Raw genomic sequence first — 19,250 nt, 5'->3', positions numbered from 1 at the left:
AATTATGTACGGTTTATTGGCATAATTTTAGATATGTTATAGAATAATCGAATATTTTTTTGACTATTATCTGTAATAATATGTATTCTTAGTTCAATGAAAATAAATAAGTATTACTGACAAAGAGTATGCACTATTAATGTCAGATCTTAACAGCCTACCTCCTTCCTTCGCCACTGGTACTCACTATCTAAGAGTGAGGGGTTATTGATTCTGGAATCATTGCTGTAGTGCCGATGATTGAAAAGTTATGTTTATATAAGCAGGTGCAGGTACAAGGTAACACTAGTCCAATAGTCTTGCAGAGGTTCTACCATCAGCAAAGTCAGCGGAGGAGTAGAAGAGATGTTCGGGATGGAAGTCCACATCACTCCAGGTGAGAGGAATATTAATTGTTGATACATACAGTCGAACTCACGGATATAGCGAGATCTCAGATGTAATGAGGAAACATTCGTTGACATTTTAGTTTATGATTTTCTCCATACGATTATTCACTTTTTTAATGAGCTACTTATCGGGTATACCAAGCTAAAATATCGTCAAAAATTTTCTTAAAACTATTAATGTGTCAATCATTTAAAAACATTTCGATCCTAAGCAATAAAATCCAACCGGACAGGATGCTGCCGGGATCGGATTACGGTTATGACACTAGTTAAGTGTCTAAGTACCTACCTAATTGTTGTTTTCGTCGACAAGATTGAAAAAGTATCCATGCATATGGTTGAAATTGCATGTAAAAAATCCAAGGTTTGTGAAGTCTGTAGGTACCTACCAGCGTTCATTACAATAAACAACTTCTTTTGTAGTTTATGCATGCCATGCTTGTTTCGGGGAAAAATTCTAATTGTGTATTTTTGTTTGAATTGCGACTTTTTGTGTTATGTGACGGGTCATTTAAAAATACCTATTCTGTGATATAACTAGTAACGCTTATAACGAGTAAATTGAGTCAGTCTCATCTTCCTCGAAATAACCAAGTTCGACTGTATTTTTACATCGTAATATATTTATTTAGAAATTATAAGTAACAGACATTAAAATAACTCTAACACTTGATTCAAAATTTTCTGGGATTTGAATTATTAAGGGTTATTTTCTTACAAATAATTGTAGAATAACCCTGAATAGTACGCTAAGAGATTTAGGATTACATTAAAACCTCGTTAATAAGAACACGGATAATTCAAAATTCGCCATATATCGAAATTTTCGCGAAAAATAAATCCCTTGAATATTATTTTCATATAAAACCATACCTTTAATTTGAAATAACTTCAGAGTCCTGGCATATAAAAATATTTAATAAATCGTAATAAAGTACACTATTTCAGGAGCCAGTCATTGAAAATTGTGACAGACTTTTTTTAAAACATCATAAATGGTTTATTTTATGAAGGTAATAAAAATAATACTGACATTTTATGACCTATTAGCACATCAGTGGCACAACTGACTTCCACTCAAAAGAAAAACAATAACTCACATATTTCAGGGTGGTAGGTATTTAATTGTTGATTGTTTGTTGGATTTTCACATACTTTTACTAGAGAACCAATGCCAAACAATTGTTGGCAAATTGAAAAAAAAATATTTCGTTTTTTTATAATTCTAACTCAACACAATATGGTGGTAAATACCTACCTACATTACTAATAACTTAAACTTAGTATTTTCCCCCCATACATTTTATATTTCGTAATTCGAATTTTTTTTCGATTTTCGGTCCCATGGAATTCGTATTAACGAGGTTTTACTGTACATACTAATCTCGCTGATGATTTTTTAACACTTCCACTCAATTTATACACTCCTGCGTATCTATTCTATACACAAGGCTGCTATCGGCAGCTATCAAAGGTAGTTTATCATATTTATGTATTGAGGTATTATAATTGTTACAATAAGTGCTGTTTTAACAGCACCTCTGTTGGCTGTGTCAACTTATAGAGCGAGATAGACAGTTTTGACGGCTAATTTATTTTAACAATTATGATACCTCAATACATAAATATGATAAACTACCTTTGATAACCACCAATAGCAGTCTTGTGTATAGAATAGATGTGCTGAAAGATCTTACAATTGAATTGAGCATATTTTTAACCAAATTGACACATAAAAGATATTGAATGTTAAAAATCGATTTTTGTTTACAATCCATGTTATTCTTCAAATTACTATTGACGCATGGTTCACTATAATAGTCAGGTCGTGACACGAAACTACTTCGATCGTAGTGCTAGTTATTGCTCAAACTTCGGGTGCTATAATACGGTAAACTGTTTGTAGAAGATGATGATATTATTTATATTATAATAAATGGTAATACGTTTAAATATCTTTATTTACTGCAAACAGGTTACCGCATTGCATTCTAAGATAATGTTATGTCGAATAATCTGTGTTTTTCGGCTGTTCGAGACTTAGAAAATTGCATCAATTGGATTTATTGTCTAGCGAGACGAATATATAGTATTCAAAATGAAAGAATCTCGAATTTGGATCATAATTACTGGTTGTATTTTGTATAAAAATAATTTTGGGGGCGAAAAATATTACATACATACACATGCGTATAGCAAATATTTCAAACATTTCCTTCACGAAAAATATATCAGTCTGTCCTGTGTTGCAGCTTAAGCAGGGAAGCAAGTGTTGGCCGCTCTCCTGAACCTCCCCGTCGTCTCAATCGAGATCGGGACGCAAGTCTCAGTCGTGTTGATATACCGCGTAAGTTTCTATTTACACTTTTGTTTTCAGTTTATTGACAAAAATCTAATCATAATAATCTACTTAAGTTTTATGATTTTAGCTGACATAAAACATAGTTTCAATGATATTCTTTATCATTTAGCATCTCCTGCCGATCGCCCACTATCGAGGGAGAGGCGAGAGAGAGACAGAACACCTGCAGATATGGAAGGGGGTTCTTCTCTGTCGGAGAGAGACGTTCGACCTGATCTTATCAAACCTCATCGCCGTCACGACAGGCACTCCCAAGACAGTCGAGACAATGATTGCTCGATGCCTTCGCTGGAGAGTGACAGAGAATCGCTGCCCCCCGCTGCCAGAGAGAGGTTCCACGGCCATCACAGAAGAGAACGGGAAAGGAAAAGCGAACGCAACGGGGACATTCACAGGAGTGATAGAGACAATGATGCCTCAGAAGCGGAACCCATAGGACTCAGAGAACGTTTTGAACTCAGATCACAGAAAGAAAGCAGCCAACTTAGGAGAGAAAGAGAAAGAAAAGCGGAAACCAACGGAGACTCTCAGAGAAGTGACAGAGAAGACAACTGTGACAAGGAAAGCTTGAGCACCGCCAGGGAAAGGTTCGAATTGAAAATGCAAGAGAAAAAAAACCATAAAGGTGCCTACAGTCACCACCCTAGGGAAAGAGATAAAACGGATGATGCCGATGGAGAAGCGTGTGAGAGGGATGGAAATGGTCGAGTCGGTCCACCCCAACACCGGCACGGGAAAAGTCACTCCAAAGATAAGGATGAACAAGGTATTGCTTTATTTTTTAAATCAGTATTTCCTCCTACGCTCTGAACATTCTCTCTATGCCTCTTGTTAATAATAATGCAGCTCGAATGAGTCTATACGGCTTGTTCAATACTAATTTCCAAATACATAATAATCATTCCGGTTACTGATATTTATCTGCTTTATAGTATAAATAAATTGTCCACACAATTTTGAAAATATGACTTATATCGGACATACATTATTGAAATTATCATTAATTAGCTTCATCCGTTATTTTAAGGCCAAAGGTTATATATCAAATTCTAAAATGTCTCAGTTAACAGCTGAATTCAATATTACTCACTATTGATTTATTATTTGACACCCACACTCGGTAGATAGTTAAACAAACAAACTTAAACATTTATTGGATCAGTTTGAACTATGAACATACATACAGCTCTTCAAAATCCTCCTTTTTTTCTTTCAAAATTTAGTATAAAATGGTCTGATGCATGTTATTATATGGAAATTATTATTGACAATAAAAAGGTGACGGTCGGTATTTTGAATGATTAAATGCTCATCAGTTCAATACTTTTTAAAAAACATATATTATATTTGTTTATAAGGGAATATTATGAGCTTTGTTTACATAGTATGAACATATTAAATTGTGTATTTTACATATCGATAAAGTGTCTATGGTGACTATCTTAATAAAGTTTTAAGTCTCACAATCGGTGACATATCCGCGATGAGGAATCTTTGATTTGGAATCTACAAGTAAGTGGACGAATGTGAACTTTCATATATTTAATGTTTCCACATTTGCATTTGTCATTTCTTTCTGACATAGTTTCATGAGAGTGAGATCACATTATTTATTCGTTCCAATTTGTACAAAAGACACAGTGGGCCATTGAACTAGTTCTGATGTTTCTACGTTATTATGATATGTAATAATATTTATGCCTAGTTTATTGCCAGTAAATCCATGTGATAGTGCAATATAATATGCTTTTTAGTCTATTCATAGTGCTTTCGAAAACTCGTTGCTTTAAGCATTTCGTTCAGTACAATTAAATAGTATGACATTATGAGGCTGTCACTCCTGTCAAATGTGTTACCTGTGAAATATTACAGATTACACTATATCTTTCATCCAGAAGCTTTTTCAGATATTGCAATATTTATTTTTCATGCTTCATGAGAATAAATATACAGTCGAACTTGGTTATTACGAAGAAGATAGGACCGACTGAATTTGCTCGTTATAAGCGTTACTCGTTATATCAGAGAATAGGTATTTTTAAATGACCGGTCACATATCACAAAAAGTCGCAATTCAAACAAAAATACACAATTAGAACTTTTCCCAGAAACAAGCATGGCATTCATAAACTACAAAAGAAGTTGTTTATTGTAATAAACACTGGTATGTACCGACTGACTTCACAAACCTTGGATTTTTTACTTATTTCAACCGTATGCGTGGATACTTTTTCAATATTGTCGGCAAAAACACCAATTAGGTAGGTACTTAGACACTTGACTAGTGTCATAAACGTTATGCGATCTCGGCGGCATCCTGTCCGGTCGGATTTTATTGCTTAGGGTCGAAATGTTTTTAAACGATGGACACATTGACAGTTTTAAGAAAAATTTTGACAATATTTTAGCTCGGTATATCTGATAAGTTGCTCGTTGTGACAGTGTATAAATGTATGGAGAAAATAATAAACTAAAATGTCAACAAATGTTTCCTCATTACATCCGAGATCGTAATAACCGAGTTCGACTGTATTCTCATCGAAATTACTACATTTTCGTTATAATTTATTTTCACTTCTTGTAACAGCAATTGTGAAAAATATTTTTTATTGATAGTTGCAAATAAAATATTGAAAATTCAGGGTTATCCAACTCGTGGTACGAATTTCACAGTCCTGTCATTTGTAACCTGTCAAATATTTTGTGCATTTTTTTTGACATATCAGTTGAAAGTCTATCATTTAATTAAAAGAATGGATCGTTTCTCCACCGCACAATGCATAAAAATCGTACAACCATACTACGAAAATGGCAAATCTTTGATGGCCGTACTGTGAAAATTTAAGTCAGAATTTGGTAGAAGTCATTGCGTAACTGAAGGCTGTATTCGTAAGCTAATTAACTGATTTTAAGAGACTGGTAGTCTTCTGGATCGTGTTTTGTTTGTGTTTTGCCTCATACGGCTCTTTATGGTGAATTTTGCAATGACCTACACCTGTATTAGATCCAGCTCACGCAAGAACTAAAACCCACAGACCACGGGTAGAGTCGCAGATTCACGGATTGGATCTTTGGAAAGCAGTCAAGCGATGATATTTTCCTTGGTGATGAGGCACATTTTCATTTCACCTCAATGGGCACGTTAATAAGCAAAACTGCCCTAGGTATTTGGGGCGAGGAAAACCCACATGTGATTTATGAGAGGCCATTACATGCTATGAAAGTTACTTGTTGGTGCGGTTTTTGGTATGTAGTACTAGTACTTCTTCAAAAATGATGAAAAAGCAACTGTTATAGTCAACAGCGTCCGCTATTGGCAAATGATAACTGATTTTTTGTGGCCGGAATAGGAAGATTTCGATTTGGAAAACATGGCTCCAACAGGATGGGACCATATGCCATACAGCTCGTGAAACACTGGTTTTATAGCGTGAAAAATTCGATGGCTGTTAAAGACTTGGCAACTTAAATTTGCCATCAAGATGGTGCGATTTGACACCATTAGATTTCTTTTTATGGGGTTATGCGAATGCCATCAATCCACAAACTCTTGACGCTTTAAGGACAACATCCGTAACATTATGGCTGAAACGGAGCCCGAAATGTCTGAAAAGTCATGAAAAAATGACATAAGCGGATTGTTAGCTGCAAGATGACCATGGGAGGTAATTTGATGATACTGTGTTCCTCGTGTAATTGCAAAGACCATATTATTGATTGAAATAAATATATTCGCAAAAAGTTAACAACATGTGTGCTTTATAAAACAAATTCGTACCAGATCTTGGATAACCCTTTACATTACTTGAAACACCCTCAGAAACATGCTTATTTGAAAAATCCATTAAAAAATCTTAGAGATCTTGTATAAAAAAAATATTTAATAGTCATGTTAGTTAAAAATTATTATGTCATGGAGGTTATAATATGATGTAATTCATGTACAGTAGAACCTTGATTATCCAAAATAGTTGTGGATTATGGTAGTAATAAAATCATTTAAGTACTTTTTTGTGACAATCTTGTCTTGACAACAATGTCATCATTTATTGTTACTTTTTTCTGGTGGTCATATGAAACTGATAATCGTAATGGAAACTGGACAATCAAGATTCTACTGTAATAGGATTTAAGTTAAGTTTAAATGGATGTGGTGTATGTATATTATTTATATATCTGCATACAGCTATTCAATCATAGGACTCATTAGTTGTCTAACATTTCATCCCGGCCAGAGCGTGATATAATAAAGTTTTTTGTTTTATTAAGCAGGCATTCGATTGTCTCTTGAACTCCATTGTATACGAAATTAATTTTAATAAAAACTTTAAACATGCCTATTGCTTTAGTTTATGTAAAGAAGGAAAACAAAATATGCAACTGTTATTATGTCACATCCTCCGTGTGTGTACCGCATATCATCTCATCAGTGTATTGCAATTTGAAATATTCCTAACGTGTGTATGTTTTGTTTGCACTCCCCCCCTTCCCTCGCTATCTTCTCTGTGTGTATCTCGCTCCCTGCACACGTCACCAATTGACCCTCCCGCCCGCCACACCACTTCACTCTGTGGGACGCTCGCTCTGTGCTGCGGCAACACTCACACGCTCGCTTGTGGCGCGCGGCCGCTACGACACTCGCTTGTCTATGGGACTACGGACACGCCAACTCCCCCAACGCTCACGATTTGTATCACAATTTCATTTCTTCTTTTTGTTATTACGGTTGTTTTGTACGGACTCATTTCAATTGAACACAAACGTACTCACTTTATTTATTGTACATCTCTTCTTTTGCACCTTTTAAAAATGCTTGCCTTGTATTTATAAAATATTTATCATTGTTGTACACCCATCGGCTTTGTGTTTGTGTTGTTTTATTTGTTCTTTTATTTTATTCTGCTTGCTTTTGTACGTATGTAATTTAATGAATTTGCATGTATCAAAATTGTGGTACTACGTAATATTATATGAAACAATTTTATCACACATTTTATGCACCAATAATTTCCGTCTGTGCATATTTCTCTCAATTTTTTTTTTCGTAACTGTAATCTGTTTTGTCGCATCGTTCATTAAATATATTTTCTTTTTTTGTGTCAATATCCTCTGGTACTTGTGCTATCTTATTATGGATCGATAATAAACTTTGAACTGTGTTCTGTTCTGTCCCGCTACCGTCTGCCGCCGCAACGCTGCGCGACCGTGCGACTACGACAAAACAAATTGCAATCGATTAAAAAACGCAGGCTGGTTGAATTCGATCGCCGGCATTGTAAAGAGAAGGTTCACATCGTATGTAAAATTGCATTTGGGTGCCAACAACTCAGGCGCGAACAGGTCGGCGTCCCCCAATCGCTCAGCAGGGTCCGTGGGATCGCAGCATATCGGATCTGTTTCGTCCGCCTCAGGCCGCGCTTGTCGCTTTCCCAGGCGCATCGCGCATTCCGACTGCGACTCGCTGACGGCAGACGTGGGCAAGAGGTTGCAGGACTGCTCTCATAACTTTGTTCCCGGATTTAGGTAACTCTCACTTCTTTATTAAAATTTAGTAGATATTGGAGTAGAATTGAAACGACCTGTGCAGTCTTCTTTGTTTTGATGTAAGTAATATACCGTATTAGCCTGAATATAACACAATGTTTTTTTAACTAGAATATTGGTCTATTAAAAGCATTCGCATTATATTCTGGCTCTTAAGTGAAAAACAATACCTATTGTCTGTTTTATTTATGAACTATGGAGAAATGAGTGACAGACATAATAAAAAAATATATTGATAGTGAATATTTATGACGCGGTGAAGAAAGGATCGACAAAATTTCAAATCAATAAATGCATCGAAGAAGTTAGGATATAATCTTCAAAGTGATGGTGGAGCAGAGAAATCAAATCTGTCAGAAGTTAGAAAAACCATTAATTCCAGGGGAATGAATTGTGACCACCTGGCAGAAAATTAGTCCAGCATCTCTGAAAAATAGTATCAAGAATTGTACCATTGCTACCAACCTGGATAGGGTAGTATTCTTTCCCAATTATTTATTAATTTGTCCTATCAATCCTCATTCAAGCTTAGACTGCATTATGTTCGGGCTAATACGGTAATTTTTTTTATCAATGAGCACATAATTTCACTACTATTCACAAAGAATCTAAATACTTATATGAAAATACTTGGCACCAATGCATTGATTTATTTTGTAAACCACTTTATGCCTCTTCATAGATAATTAAATTTGTGTATTGATTGATTCCAGTTTGTAATTAGCAATCAATATCCAGAAGTAATAATCAGTATTTGTCAGATATAAACCTTCCGAATGAATGGATTTGTCATGGAAATGTCACAACAATGGTTTATCTCTATTGTATATTTACAATGGTTGATATTTTCTGTGATGGAGTGTCGATATAAATGTGATGGGTAGGTAGAGACGTTCTGGGTTTAGAAATACTACAAAAAAACACTTAATAAACACAATTTTGTATGTAAGTATACATATTATCTAGTCCTGCAACCTTATTCTAGCAGTCGTATTTACTAATAACACGAAGTTGGTTGAAGGGATTAGTCAAGGAGAGCCTGAAATATACCGAAACCCTGACAATAATAATAGGTCGACAACTACATTTGAAAACGTCGTGGCTTCCAGCTCTTTCAGCAAAATTCAATCTCCTATCTGGCATCTGTGGTTCCAATTTACGAATTGTTTACTCTGAGTAACGTTCAGTGTCAGCTAAACCGAACACTATTTGACGTATTTAGAACAGTATGCTTCACTACATTGCGTCTCTGTTCTGGCAGAACACACTAACTGGAGAATACTAGTTTTGAGTAATTTGACTTTGAAGTTGTAAAAATGTTTGAAATAATGGTCTATCATGTGAGTTTATTAAGTAATCGTAAAAAGGATGACTTCAAAATAAAGACTGTTTATTTATTAAGAAGGTTTCCAAACGGTAAAGTTTGAAATAAGGAACATTTTGGTACTAACTCAATATGTAATTTTTTCGAATTAGTGTTTTCTGCCAGAACAGTGACGATTGTCTCTTAGGAATGGGCTCTGCAACAAGCCCGAAATGTCAATGAATGGAGGAAGAATATACAATGATAATTCAAAAACCACATGCAATGAAGCAAATATAATGTGAATGGTCACAATAATTATTTATTATATTTATAATAATTATTTAATTAATTGTTTATTTATGCGCCTGAAAGTGTTTTTATTCGTGTTAACACTAAACATAATTCATAGAATAGGGCAGCTGGAGAAATGATGTGTACTGTAGTCAATATTGCCACCATGCATGACTAAATGTTATCCTTAAACTTGTCTGTTCATTTTATATTGGCTGCACTGAAATTGTTAAATGCTTGAAGCAATTTGCAAAAATTTCACAATGTCTTTCTTGCTTATTAATCGCTTCATTTCATTTATGCAGTTTTAAATAAGCGCTTGTTTATATTGACATCCGAATGAGTTCCTAATTTATTGTTTTTACTCACAAATCATACTGGTGTGTTTGAAAACAAAATTCAGTTTATCAATAAATTTAGATACTTATATAAAATATTTTGTACAGAAACTTTATGCAATATTATATTGTGTCGTACAACTAAATCAATCCAGGATGATGACTATCCCGGATAATAATTGAGGTTCTACTTTGTATCTTGTCCGTATCACACATAGAAAATGGCCACATATATAGCCGGACAATATCCTGTCTCTAGCCCTATTTGTTACTCAATGGTACTGCACCACTTCAATTTAAAAATGTACCCTAGATTGTTAGATTGTTAAAATGAAAAAAATAGTCAGACTCGAAAATAATTAAATTAGAGAAAATCGCAAATGATTTACTAGTAAAAAAAACCATCAACTGAAAAAGTTTAATATTTTTGTCATTAAAATTATGAAGGTACCTACATATTTTCAGTCGTTCCTTTCAAAATTTGTTATGCAGATATGTGTTATATCTTTGTATAAATTTGTGACTTATATTTCCAACATTCGCTATCTTCCCATAAATATGTAAAAAGCTTTCTTTTTTGTTTTGTATATTATATGGTCAAGCAGCAATACTGCCTATCTCTCCATTCCATCTAAATATACCAATTCTAATGAATCACAACATGTAAAGTTGGCTAATTAATATCCTAATGAAATAAAATGTTGAATAGTCTATATCGATTATTGATGATTTAATGTGTTCAGGTACGGCAGCGCAGCCCCGATGCCGCCACCGAGGCGCGGTGCGGAATCGTGGAGCCTCCCCGCGTCCCCCCTGCCCGCTAGACCCACCTAACCTCACTTTCACCCGCACTTAGTCAAAGTCGATGACCGCCGTCTACCTGACCCCTTGGAATGTGCCGCCGTCAGTGAAAAGAGACCGTCGCATCTGCACGGAGACTCGCCGAAGCCTTGTCTTGTCACGCGAGATATGAGTCCTTCTAACGAGTCTCTCTTTCAGCTTCGATGCATTCTACAGACGAATCGAATGGGGGAGCCTTCTTCGCTTTTAGTGATTTAATGTTCCCATACGGGCTAAACATTTTTCTACTTTTAAAACTAACTGAAGCTTATCTTCTACCAGAATTTTTATTAGACAGCTAGAATGCTTCTTGTGACTGTATTGTTTGTAATAAAAGTCTGATGGTGATACATTAATAACGCACACACATATACATAAAGCCACACACAACAACAATTTGACAAATTCTTAAAATATTTGTTTAATTATCATAATTTTTTTTACTATAAATTGGATTATAAATGGATTGTTGTGCTATCGCAACAATAGCTTTGTTTTTATTACTTTTTCGCATATTTCATGGATGAGTCGAGTCTAGTTGACGTTTTTATGTTGTAGACTACTTTCTTTCCCATTCGATCACATTTTTTTGTTGGTTAGTTAAGTTAATTGTATCCTTTGTGAATAGTGCAGTAGTTTATTATTATTGTATTGTCACAAACTGCATCCATTATGCATTCATCATTGAATGTGCACATTTCAATTACCTACGTAAGTTGTATAATGTATACCATTATTATTGGTTTTATGGTTTTCACTCAAGTTAAAAAAAATACAATGAAACTCACTAGATTGCCAAAAATGTCTTGTATCGATAGCTAATTTCATAAACCTGAACATGTAATACGATTGCTGTAAATGTACAGCTAAATATTTATCGATACTTGGTTTTGTGCTTGCGGTTATTAATGTAACAATCATAAGTCAACTGTTATATGATTTGTAAGTTTCCAAATCATCCTAATTTGGATCGAGCAGCCATTTTCAGGCGTCAATTTGTCTGTCATATTGCCTTTACCGTTAATGTTGAAAGTGAAATATTCTTTGACCATGTCCGATCCTAATAAGATTATATGGGCCTCCACAGAGCAGGGGTTTGTATTAACAGATTTTGTTTTTACGAGAAATCAGAAGCCACTTGCTCAACCTATTAGGTTCATACTCTGACTCATACACAAATTGAAAAACAATATGTGTACTTGCCAGACCCAGGATTGAAATATACAATTTCAAAATTCGGTTACTAATAAATATGATATTGAGTTGGCAGATTTTGAAAATTTACAACACATATTCATGCGATGAGACATAAAAAATAGTTTATGTAAAAGAAGTACGGTTGACGCTTAAAATATTGGTATCCAAATATTATGTAAGTAGCTCCCAAAGTGCTTTTATCATTCTGAATTGATCTTTTGATTGTTTGTGGTCATTATCACTCTATACGAGGCATATGTATTTACGCAGGTCGCGGACAGTAACGCTGTGCACCTGTATATTGAATTGTACTTGAAGATTGAAATTCTAAAAATAATATTTTCAATAAACAGTGTATTTGGAAGTGTTAATCGATAATATTGGGAACTTTTATTGCCATTCCATTATAATTAAACCCGTACTGAATACTTAATGTCGGTGTTTCTTATTATAACGATTACATATTTTTGACAAAAAAATGTTTACTTTTATGTATGAAAAAAAATACTATTTTCACATACATACTTAGCGGTTGTGTGAATATTTACATTTTAAATGAATTCTTTTCTTCTGTTGGTCACCCAAAAAAAAAAAAACTTTTTGATTTGATATATCTAGTGCAACTACATATTTCACATTAAGCTCTCGATTAGGGGCGTGGTTAACATAAGTTCTTTCAATTATTACCTACATTATACATGCGAGAACTATGCAGATGGTTTGACTCTACGTTAAAATATTTTGTTGATTATATGCCTCCATTATACCTGCGGATTAGTATCATTCGCTACAGGAGTTTCCCGTAATTATTAGTCTGATGGGACATTTTAGTCGTACTTTGTTGCCATAATTTGCACTTTTTTGTTGCCATATAAAAATAGAACTTTTAAGTAGATACAAATGTATCGCCGACATAAATTATTTTTAATTAAGAAAATATATTTTGAATATTAGTTAATAATCGATGCATTATAAAATCAGTGCAATATCATCCTGGAATGTTTTTATTTTAACTTTTCGAGTGTGCGAGGCGAGGCTTCTACTCTTGTGATTATATTTTTAGGTTATTTTATCTCGATCACAATATTATAGTAAATTGACATCTGTGAATTAATTTTGTTATTATATATTATTTTCCATTTATATTTTTACAAAAAAATCAAAGCATAATATTATTAAAAGATTATCTAACTGAAAAAATAATCCAATATTATTTATTAATCCATTCGCTGCGGACCTTTTAATTAATATTTAATTACCACATTTAAATAACATGCTAATTATATCTAATGGCCAGCTGATGGGTAACCCACCAGTTGCGTTGGACGCAGAGAATGGGTTAACATTGTCTATTTTAATTTCAGTGATATATTTTATCGACAACACTGCATAAATATTATAAATTTTAATTTCTTACGTGTCTGTCATTGATTTCAATCACAAATTAAATTGCGCAAATTTATGTTTGTCATTTATATTTCCCATTTTTTTCGTATTTTTGAAAAATCTCTGGCGAGAAGGAAAAGCATAACTTTGTTTAAAATTCTTCTTTACCTATTGTCTTCTTACATTAGATTCATCAGAAGCTTTAGGAAGTGGTACATTTTATATTAAGTATATTAATCCTCTTTACATAGTAATATTATGCTGTTAAAACAATCAGCTAATTATAATATGATAATTTATAATTTTTATCCCATTTGTTCAAAGCTATTCATATCCATTTTCATTGTTTTATGTTATGGTAAACATTTTTTAACATTTATTATTTGGTTTATAAAAGTATTAAATAAATTATATTATATAGAAATGTTGGAGTATCAGACTTAATCAATTAATTATATGTACTACATTTTACATTTCCGAGTTCAAACTTTTTGCAGTGTAAACTACACATAGTCCATCTATTCCAATATCGTATAGAGTCCAGCGGTTTCCAACCTGGGGCGCGAACTAGTTCAGAGGGGGGTGCAAAAAGTTTAAGATTTAATCCTTTATTGCTTCCTGTAAAAATACGCAAAATTTTTATACATTTAAAAAAAATAGGGTGTCAAGATTTTCTCTGTGAATATGATCCAAAGAACATAAAGTGTGGAAAGCAGAAAGCACCCGTCTAAACAAGTCTGACAAGATTATTTTTTTTCCCATACAGTTTTATGTCTGAATATATTATTTTTGCAAAATAATACATAATATTTACTTGTATGATTGTTATAAGTCTAGTAAATAAAATTTAATGCAATCAATGTGTTCAGAATGCCTTGTCTGTTTGTGTGAATTCTTTTTCATGTTAAATTACACAATTATTATGAAGAGCTTCGAGTGCTTTGCTAGATAATATAAATAATATTACTTTGAAAATGCTTTTCATTGTGTAAGAAATAAGAATATTGTATTTAATATCACTAATGTACTAGCAAACTCTGCTGTCATCAGTTATTTTACAAATGTATGCCCAAATAATGAATATCGAGTACTATTTTTTCAATACATGAATAATTTCATAGTGACAATAGCCATCTTTTCATAGTGTAAACTTTCAATCAAAACTTTATTAGCATAATATAATATTTCATACACAGTTATACTCTTTGCATTTCAATGATCGATCTTCATTGATAATTGCACTTGCATGCAATATAATATATCAATTTTTCTAATTGAATTTACTGCAAAGTTTAAGGTATTCGGTGCCATGCGTGCATATTAAATAGTTACAAATAATAATTTCTAGGGTACTAAGATTTAAAAAAAAAATAGTCAATTAAGTTGGCAGCAAAAACTTAATGTATATTATGTTACGTGTAAGTCCTAAAGTGCTCCTCAGTGCACCGTCAGTCGCAGGTGCCAGGTACCGAGATACAGAATTAAGTAGATAATATGTAACTAATCATCAATTAATTGCATTCACTCATTCGCCATTACTCATTTTACCATTAAAGGCTTGCTTAGGATGGTCGACCCTCGAGTGCTTGGTGCCTGCCGCAAAAGAGTACTGTTACGCATTATATTTTAATTTACATTGTGGCTAAACTGAATGGATCTTGATGATATTTCCTTATAGCATTGAGAGTTGAACGAGAGTTGAATATTGCAACGTAAACATTTCATGTCATATTATTATATTATATCCTTCAGTATCATAAAAAATGTACGATACAACAGTTATTCAATGAATTTAATGTCATATGGGGGTCGGCATAAACTAGGTTTTGCTAAAGTCACAAAAATATCATTTTAAGATTTATATTATAGATAAAAATATTTTTTTAATAGTAACCTAACACCGGGTTATCTTGTAAAACTTATAAATAGATTAGATCCATAACAAGTCTTATCATTTTCATTTTGTAGAGTTTGTTCATTATTTACGTTTTATGAATTTCATACATCTATTTAAAATGAAAATTTTACAGTTTCTACTGTCTTCTGAAAAAAAGGGGATCTATGGGGTTTATGAGGTTTACATGATCTATTAGCTTGTTTGCTGTCGGGCAATGAGCCAAAGCAGGTTTGATTTAGGATCCATTAAATAGTAATTATGTGTGTATTTAATTAACCGTGGAAAAACTCAATGCACATCAATAGGAAGTTTCAAATGTGATCATATTTTATCACATGATAGTTCAATAACATCCATTACTTAACTTCTTAGGGATATATAATATACATCAGTGGCAGGGTCAGAGGGTTTATTGTTTTTTAATCAGAGGGGGTTGGGCACCACTGGACTGAAGAATTGATTTTTTTACGCTGTATTTGAATATACTGAAATCTAATGATGTTAATTCCTATAAACTTCAATAATTGACATGCTATGTTTTAATTCTTTTACAACTTGGTACATAGTATGTAAATTGACTTTCAGCTCTCGTACTGCCACATTCGTAATAAAACTATTACAATTGTATTAAAAGAATGATATTTATAGCAAAGATTATTATGTGCTTGTATATTCAACACGACTGATTGTGTAAAATAATTATGTTTAGATTTTTTGTACTGAAACAGATGTATATTTGGAAGTGTCAATGAGAACTAAAACTGTGACTGACGCAAACACTTTCTTAATAATGTTATATTCATCAAATTGTTTCTGATTTTTAGTACCTACATTGCATAATATTATGACTTTCTAATTAGTAACTTGACATGACACAGTAAAGTTGTTAACAATTCAAAATATATAATGGTAGGTATAGATAGATTATATTGGGCTTAGTAAATAAAAACTTTTGTAGGGAAAGGTATTGGGTCCAGTTTTAGTACATTGACACTTTAACCTCACCTTAGGTTTTGTACATTATCAAAGCTAGATTTTAGCGGAAGCATTATTTTTTAATACAAAGCAATAAGCGTAAGAATGTGAAATATTTATTTATGTATGTATAGTCTCGAGTGTAAATATTATTATACCTAATGAAATATCCCAAATAAAATGCTCAAAAATGTTATTCATTAATTTATAACTAATTATTAAAACAGAATGTGTTTTAAAAATCATTGTTCACATGTTTGAATCTGCAATTATTATAGAAAGAGATGAAAATATACCAGACTCTGAAAAGAAATCATTTTTTGTATTTCTTACTACCTCCTCTTACCCTTTGATTATGACTGCTTCTATCCAATATTATGTCTTTATTTTTTTTGGTTCTTGATGCAATTTACAAAAAGATCATTATTGATCTACAGGTCCTCAACAAAACATAATATAGTGTCCACTGAGATAAGTACTTAAATGAAGACACCAACTGGATCCTGCAAAATAATATAAATTACCCACGATAGGTGAATGACATGTCCGCTTATGGATCGCGGGTTCGAGACCCGCATCTTGCATATTTACATATTGTTTTTTCAGGTGAGTGTTAAGTCGCTCGCGAGCTACCAGAATTGCGCTCAAAATGAAAGCATTGTTTTGTTATACCTACTTATGTGAACCAACTTTTCAATTATGAACAATTTTCCACTATGAAGGTGGTTAAAAGTAAATATAGAAACAGATGTACATCTTGATAATTGCATTCAGGTGGGAGTGACAAGGTACTCACCGAGAATTGAAAAAATTGTGGAGGATGGTGAATGCCATCCTTTTCACTAATTATTTTTACTTTTACTCACTTATTTCAAGATATTTTTCAATAATTATTTTGTTTATAAAAATAAATAATAAAAGTAGGTACGCATTTTATGTTTTATTGGAAGTCCCGTGTCCTAATTTATTTGAAGTAATGTATGGTTAAAAATTATAAAGAAGTAACATGTATAAGTAGCTCGCCAGACAATTTAAATTTCTGAAAATTGCTCACATCCTTATTGAATTTGGAGACCACTGGTTTAGATAATGGCTTAACAAACATTTCTCGGAATATAAAGTATGTTAAGAAACCTCATGAGGTTAAGATTTTCAATTAATTGTAGAGCTATTTAAAATATATAGCTACATACGACTATAATTTTAGGATTTCGGCATGCATTCTTTCCTCAGACCACCTCTCATTTTCGGCACAGGCATCCACCCAATGTCTTTGCTTTCCTCGGGCAGTTCTTCTATTATTCTTTTTATTTCACTTGAAGTTATGCACGCAGATCTTCGAGCTTCCTGTGATACCTATTTGGCACCCTTGCCGCCACAACACTTCCATGCAATATAGCCGGGTGCAACTGGCAAAAAATTGAAATTTCAGTAAACATTAATTATATTTCAACACAAAGTCAATCAATCACAATGAAATGCTGATGGAAACATACCTATTAGCGATGTTGGGGGGGAGACGGGTGCTGGCGGGCTGTGTCCTGGTACTGTTGAGGGTCTTGCCTCTTCTGCGATGCGACGTCTACCAAAATTTTTGTCATAAAAAAAAATTGACCTTGTTAAAATTGATACAACTCGCAAGAAACGATTCAACAATATTCATAGTTCACTTCTTGAGACCCTAATGGTTAGCATCTATTCCACTTATGTGTGAAAGACTCCTCTGGCATGAATTTTAGTAGTGCTAAATGACAACATTATTTCAATGAATAAGGGGTCGTCCACATGTGACGTTACGCCATAGGTGGGGAGAGGGTATCTTTTATTGGCGTTTAAATTAGCTCATAGTTCTAAATCGAGACTTAATTTATCAAAACAAAACTGAGTTACATAATTACACATACAACAATTCCGACATCTCCCACTGTCTTATGCCTATAAAATATTGATGGAATTTTTGTTTTTTTTGGTCGATATGTACCTACCTAATTTTCGTTTTATTATCTTATATTGTGCACTATTTTATGTCGGATCTTAACAGCCTGAGCCTTCCTTTATAATTATACAATTTCATTGATTTTGAGTTAAATATAAAAATGAGAATTACTTCATAATTAAAATCGTGTGTTATTAAAAAAAATACAAGATTAGGTACTTAAATTCTTATTTAATTTCAAATACAAAACATTGTGTAGAACAGTGTTTTCAACCTCGATTAATATTTCGCGGATATTAAAAAAAATCAAATACATCAATGCGCATGTTGCATTAAATAGTTTTGGTAATTTTATAGTGCTCCATATTGTTTTTGTGATGGAGGTCTTTTGAGACAAAAAACAAAAACCAAACTTCGAGGTCCGCTATATTGTAACATAACTACACAGCTTTAAGATGAAATGTCATAATATAATAATTAAGATTATGATGTTTATTATGTATCTATGTTGATTACCAAATTTTATAGATGTATAGTGAGAATGGGTATCGTTCTTAATTATTAGTACCGATCAGTGGCGCACCCAGGGGGGGGGCAGGGGGCCCTGGCACCCCCCAAAATAAAAATTATCAGAATGTAATTCACCAGCACCTTTATAGAAAAATTTCTTAGATTTTAATTTCTAACACAAAAATTTCGAGAATGCCGGGTTTTTTTAGAAACCCAATCCCTAATGGAACTGTCAAAAAAATTCTCCGTGTCCACCCGAATTCCGGAGTGGTGTAGGTC

At 33.2% G+C, this 19,250-nt stretch overlaps 1 protein-coding gene across 6 annotated transcripts in view; it reads left to right on the top strand.

Annotated features, from left to right (window-relative positions):
• Positions 1-12,850, top strand: part of LOC147071958 (uncharacterized) — a 33,743-nt gene extending 20,893 nt beyond the window's left edge. The window contains exons 10-14 of one of the 6 annotated variants that reach the window (XM_085947528.1): positions 267-376; positions 2,642-2,736; positions 2,861-3,517; positions 8,082-8,274; positions 10,974-12,850. In XM_085947528.1, the coding sequence (XP_085803654.1) occupies positions 267-376; positions 2,642-2,736; positions 2,861-3,517; positions 8,082-8,274; positions 10,974-11,064 (1,146 nt within the window). In that variant the 3' untranslated portion in view covers positions 11,065-12,850. Of the gene's footprint in view, positions 1-263; positions 377-2,641; positions 2,737-2,860; positions 3,518-8,000; positions 8,275-10,973 lie in introns of all 6 variants that reach the window. The other 5 variants (XM_085947526.1, XM_085947527.1, XM_085947525.1 and 2 more) reach the window with 5 other exon arrangements.
• The last annotated feature ends 6,400 nt before the right edge of the window (positions 12,851-19,250 follow it).

The sequence above is a fragment of the Rhyacophila brunnea genome, unplaced genomic scaffold (assembly GCF_057557595.1).
Source record: "Rhyacophila brunnea isolate RB1 unplaced genomic scaffold, BYU_Rbru_1.0 scaffold_2, whole genome shotgun sequence".
NCBI classification, from domain to species: domain Eukaryota; kingdom Metazoa; phylum Arthropoda; class Insecta; order Trichoptera; family Rhyacophilidae; genus Rhyacophila; species Rhyacophila brunnea.
The sequence above is the reverse complement of the archived record's forward strand: the minus strand, read 5'-3'. Positions and strand labels throughout refer to the sequence as shown.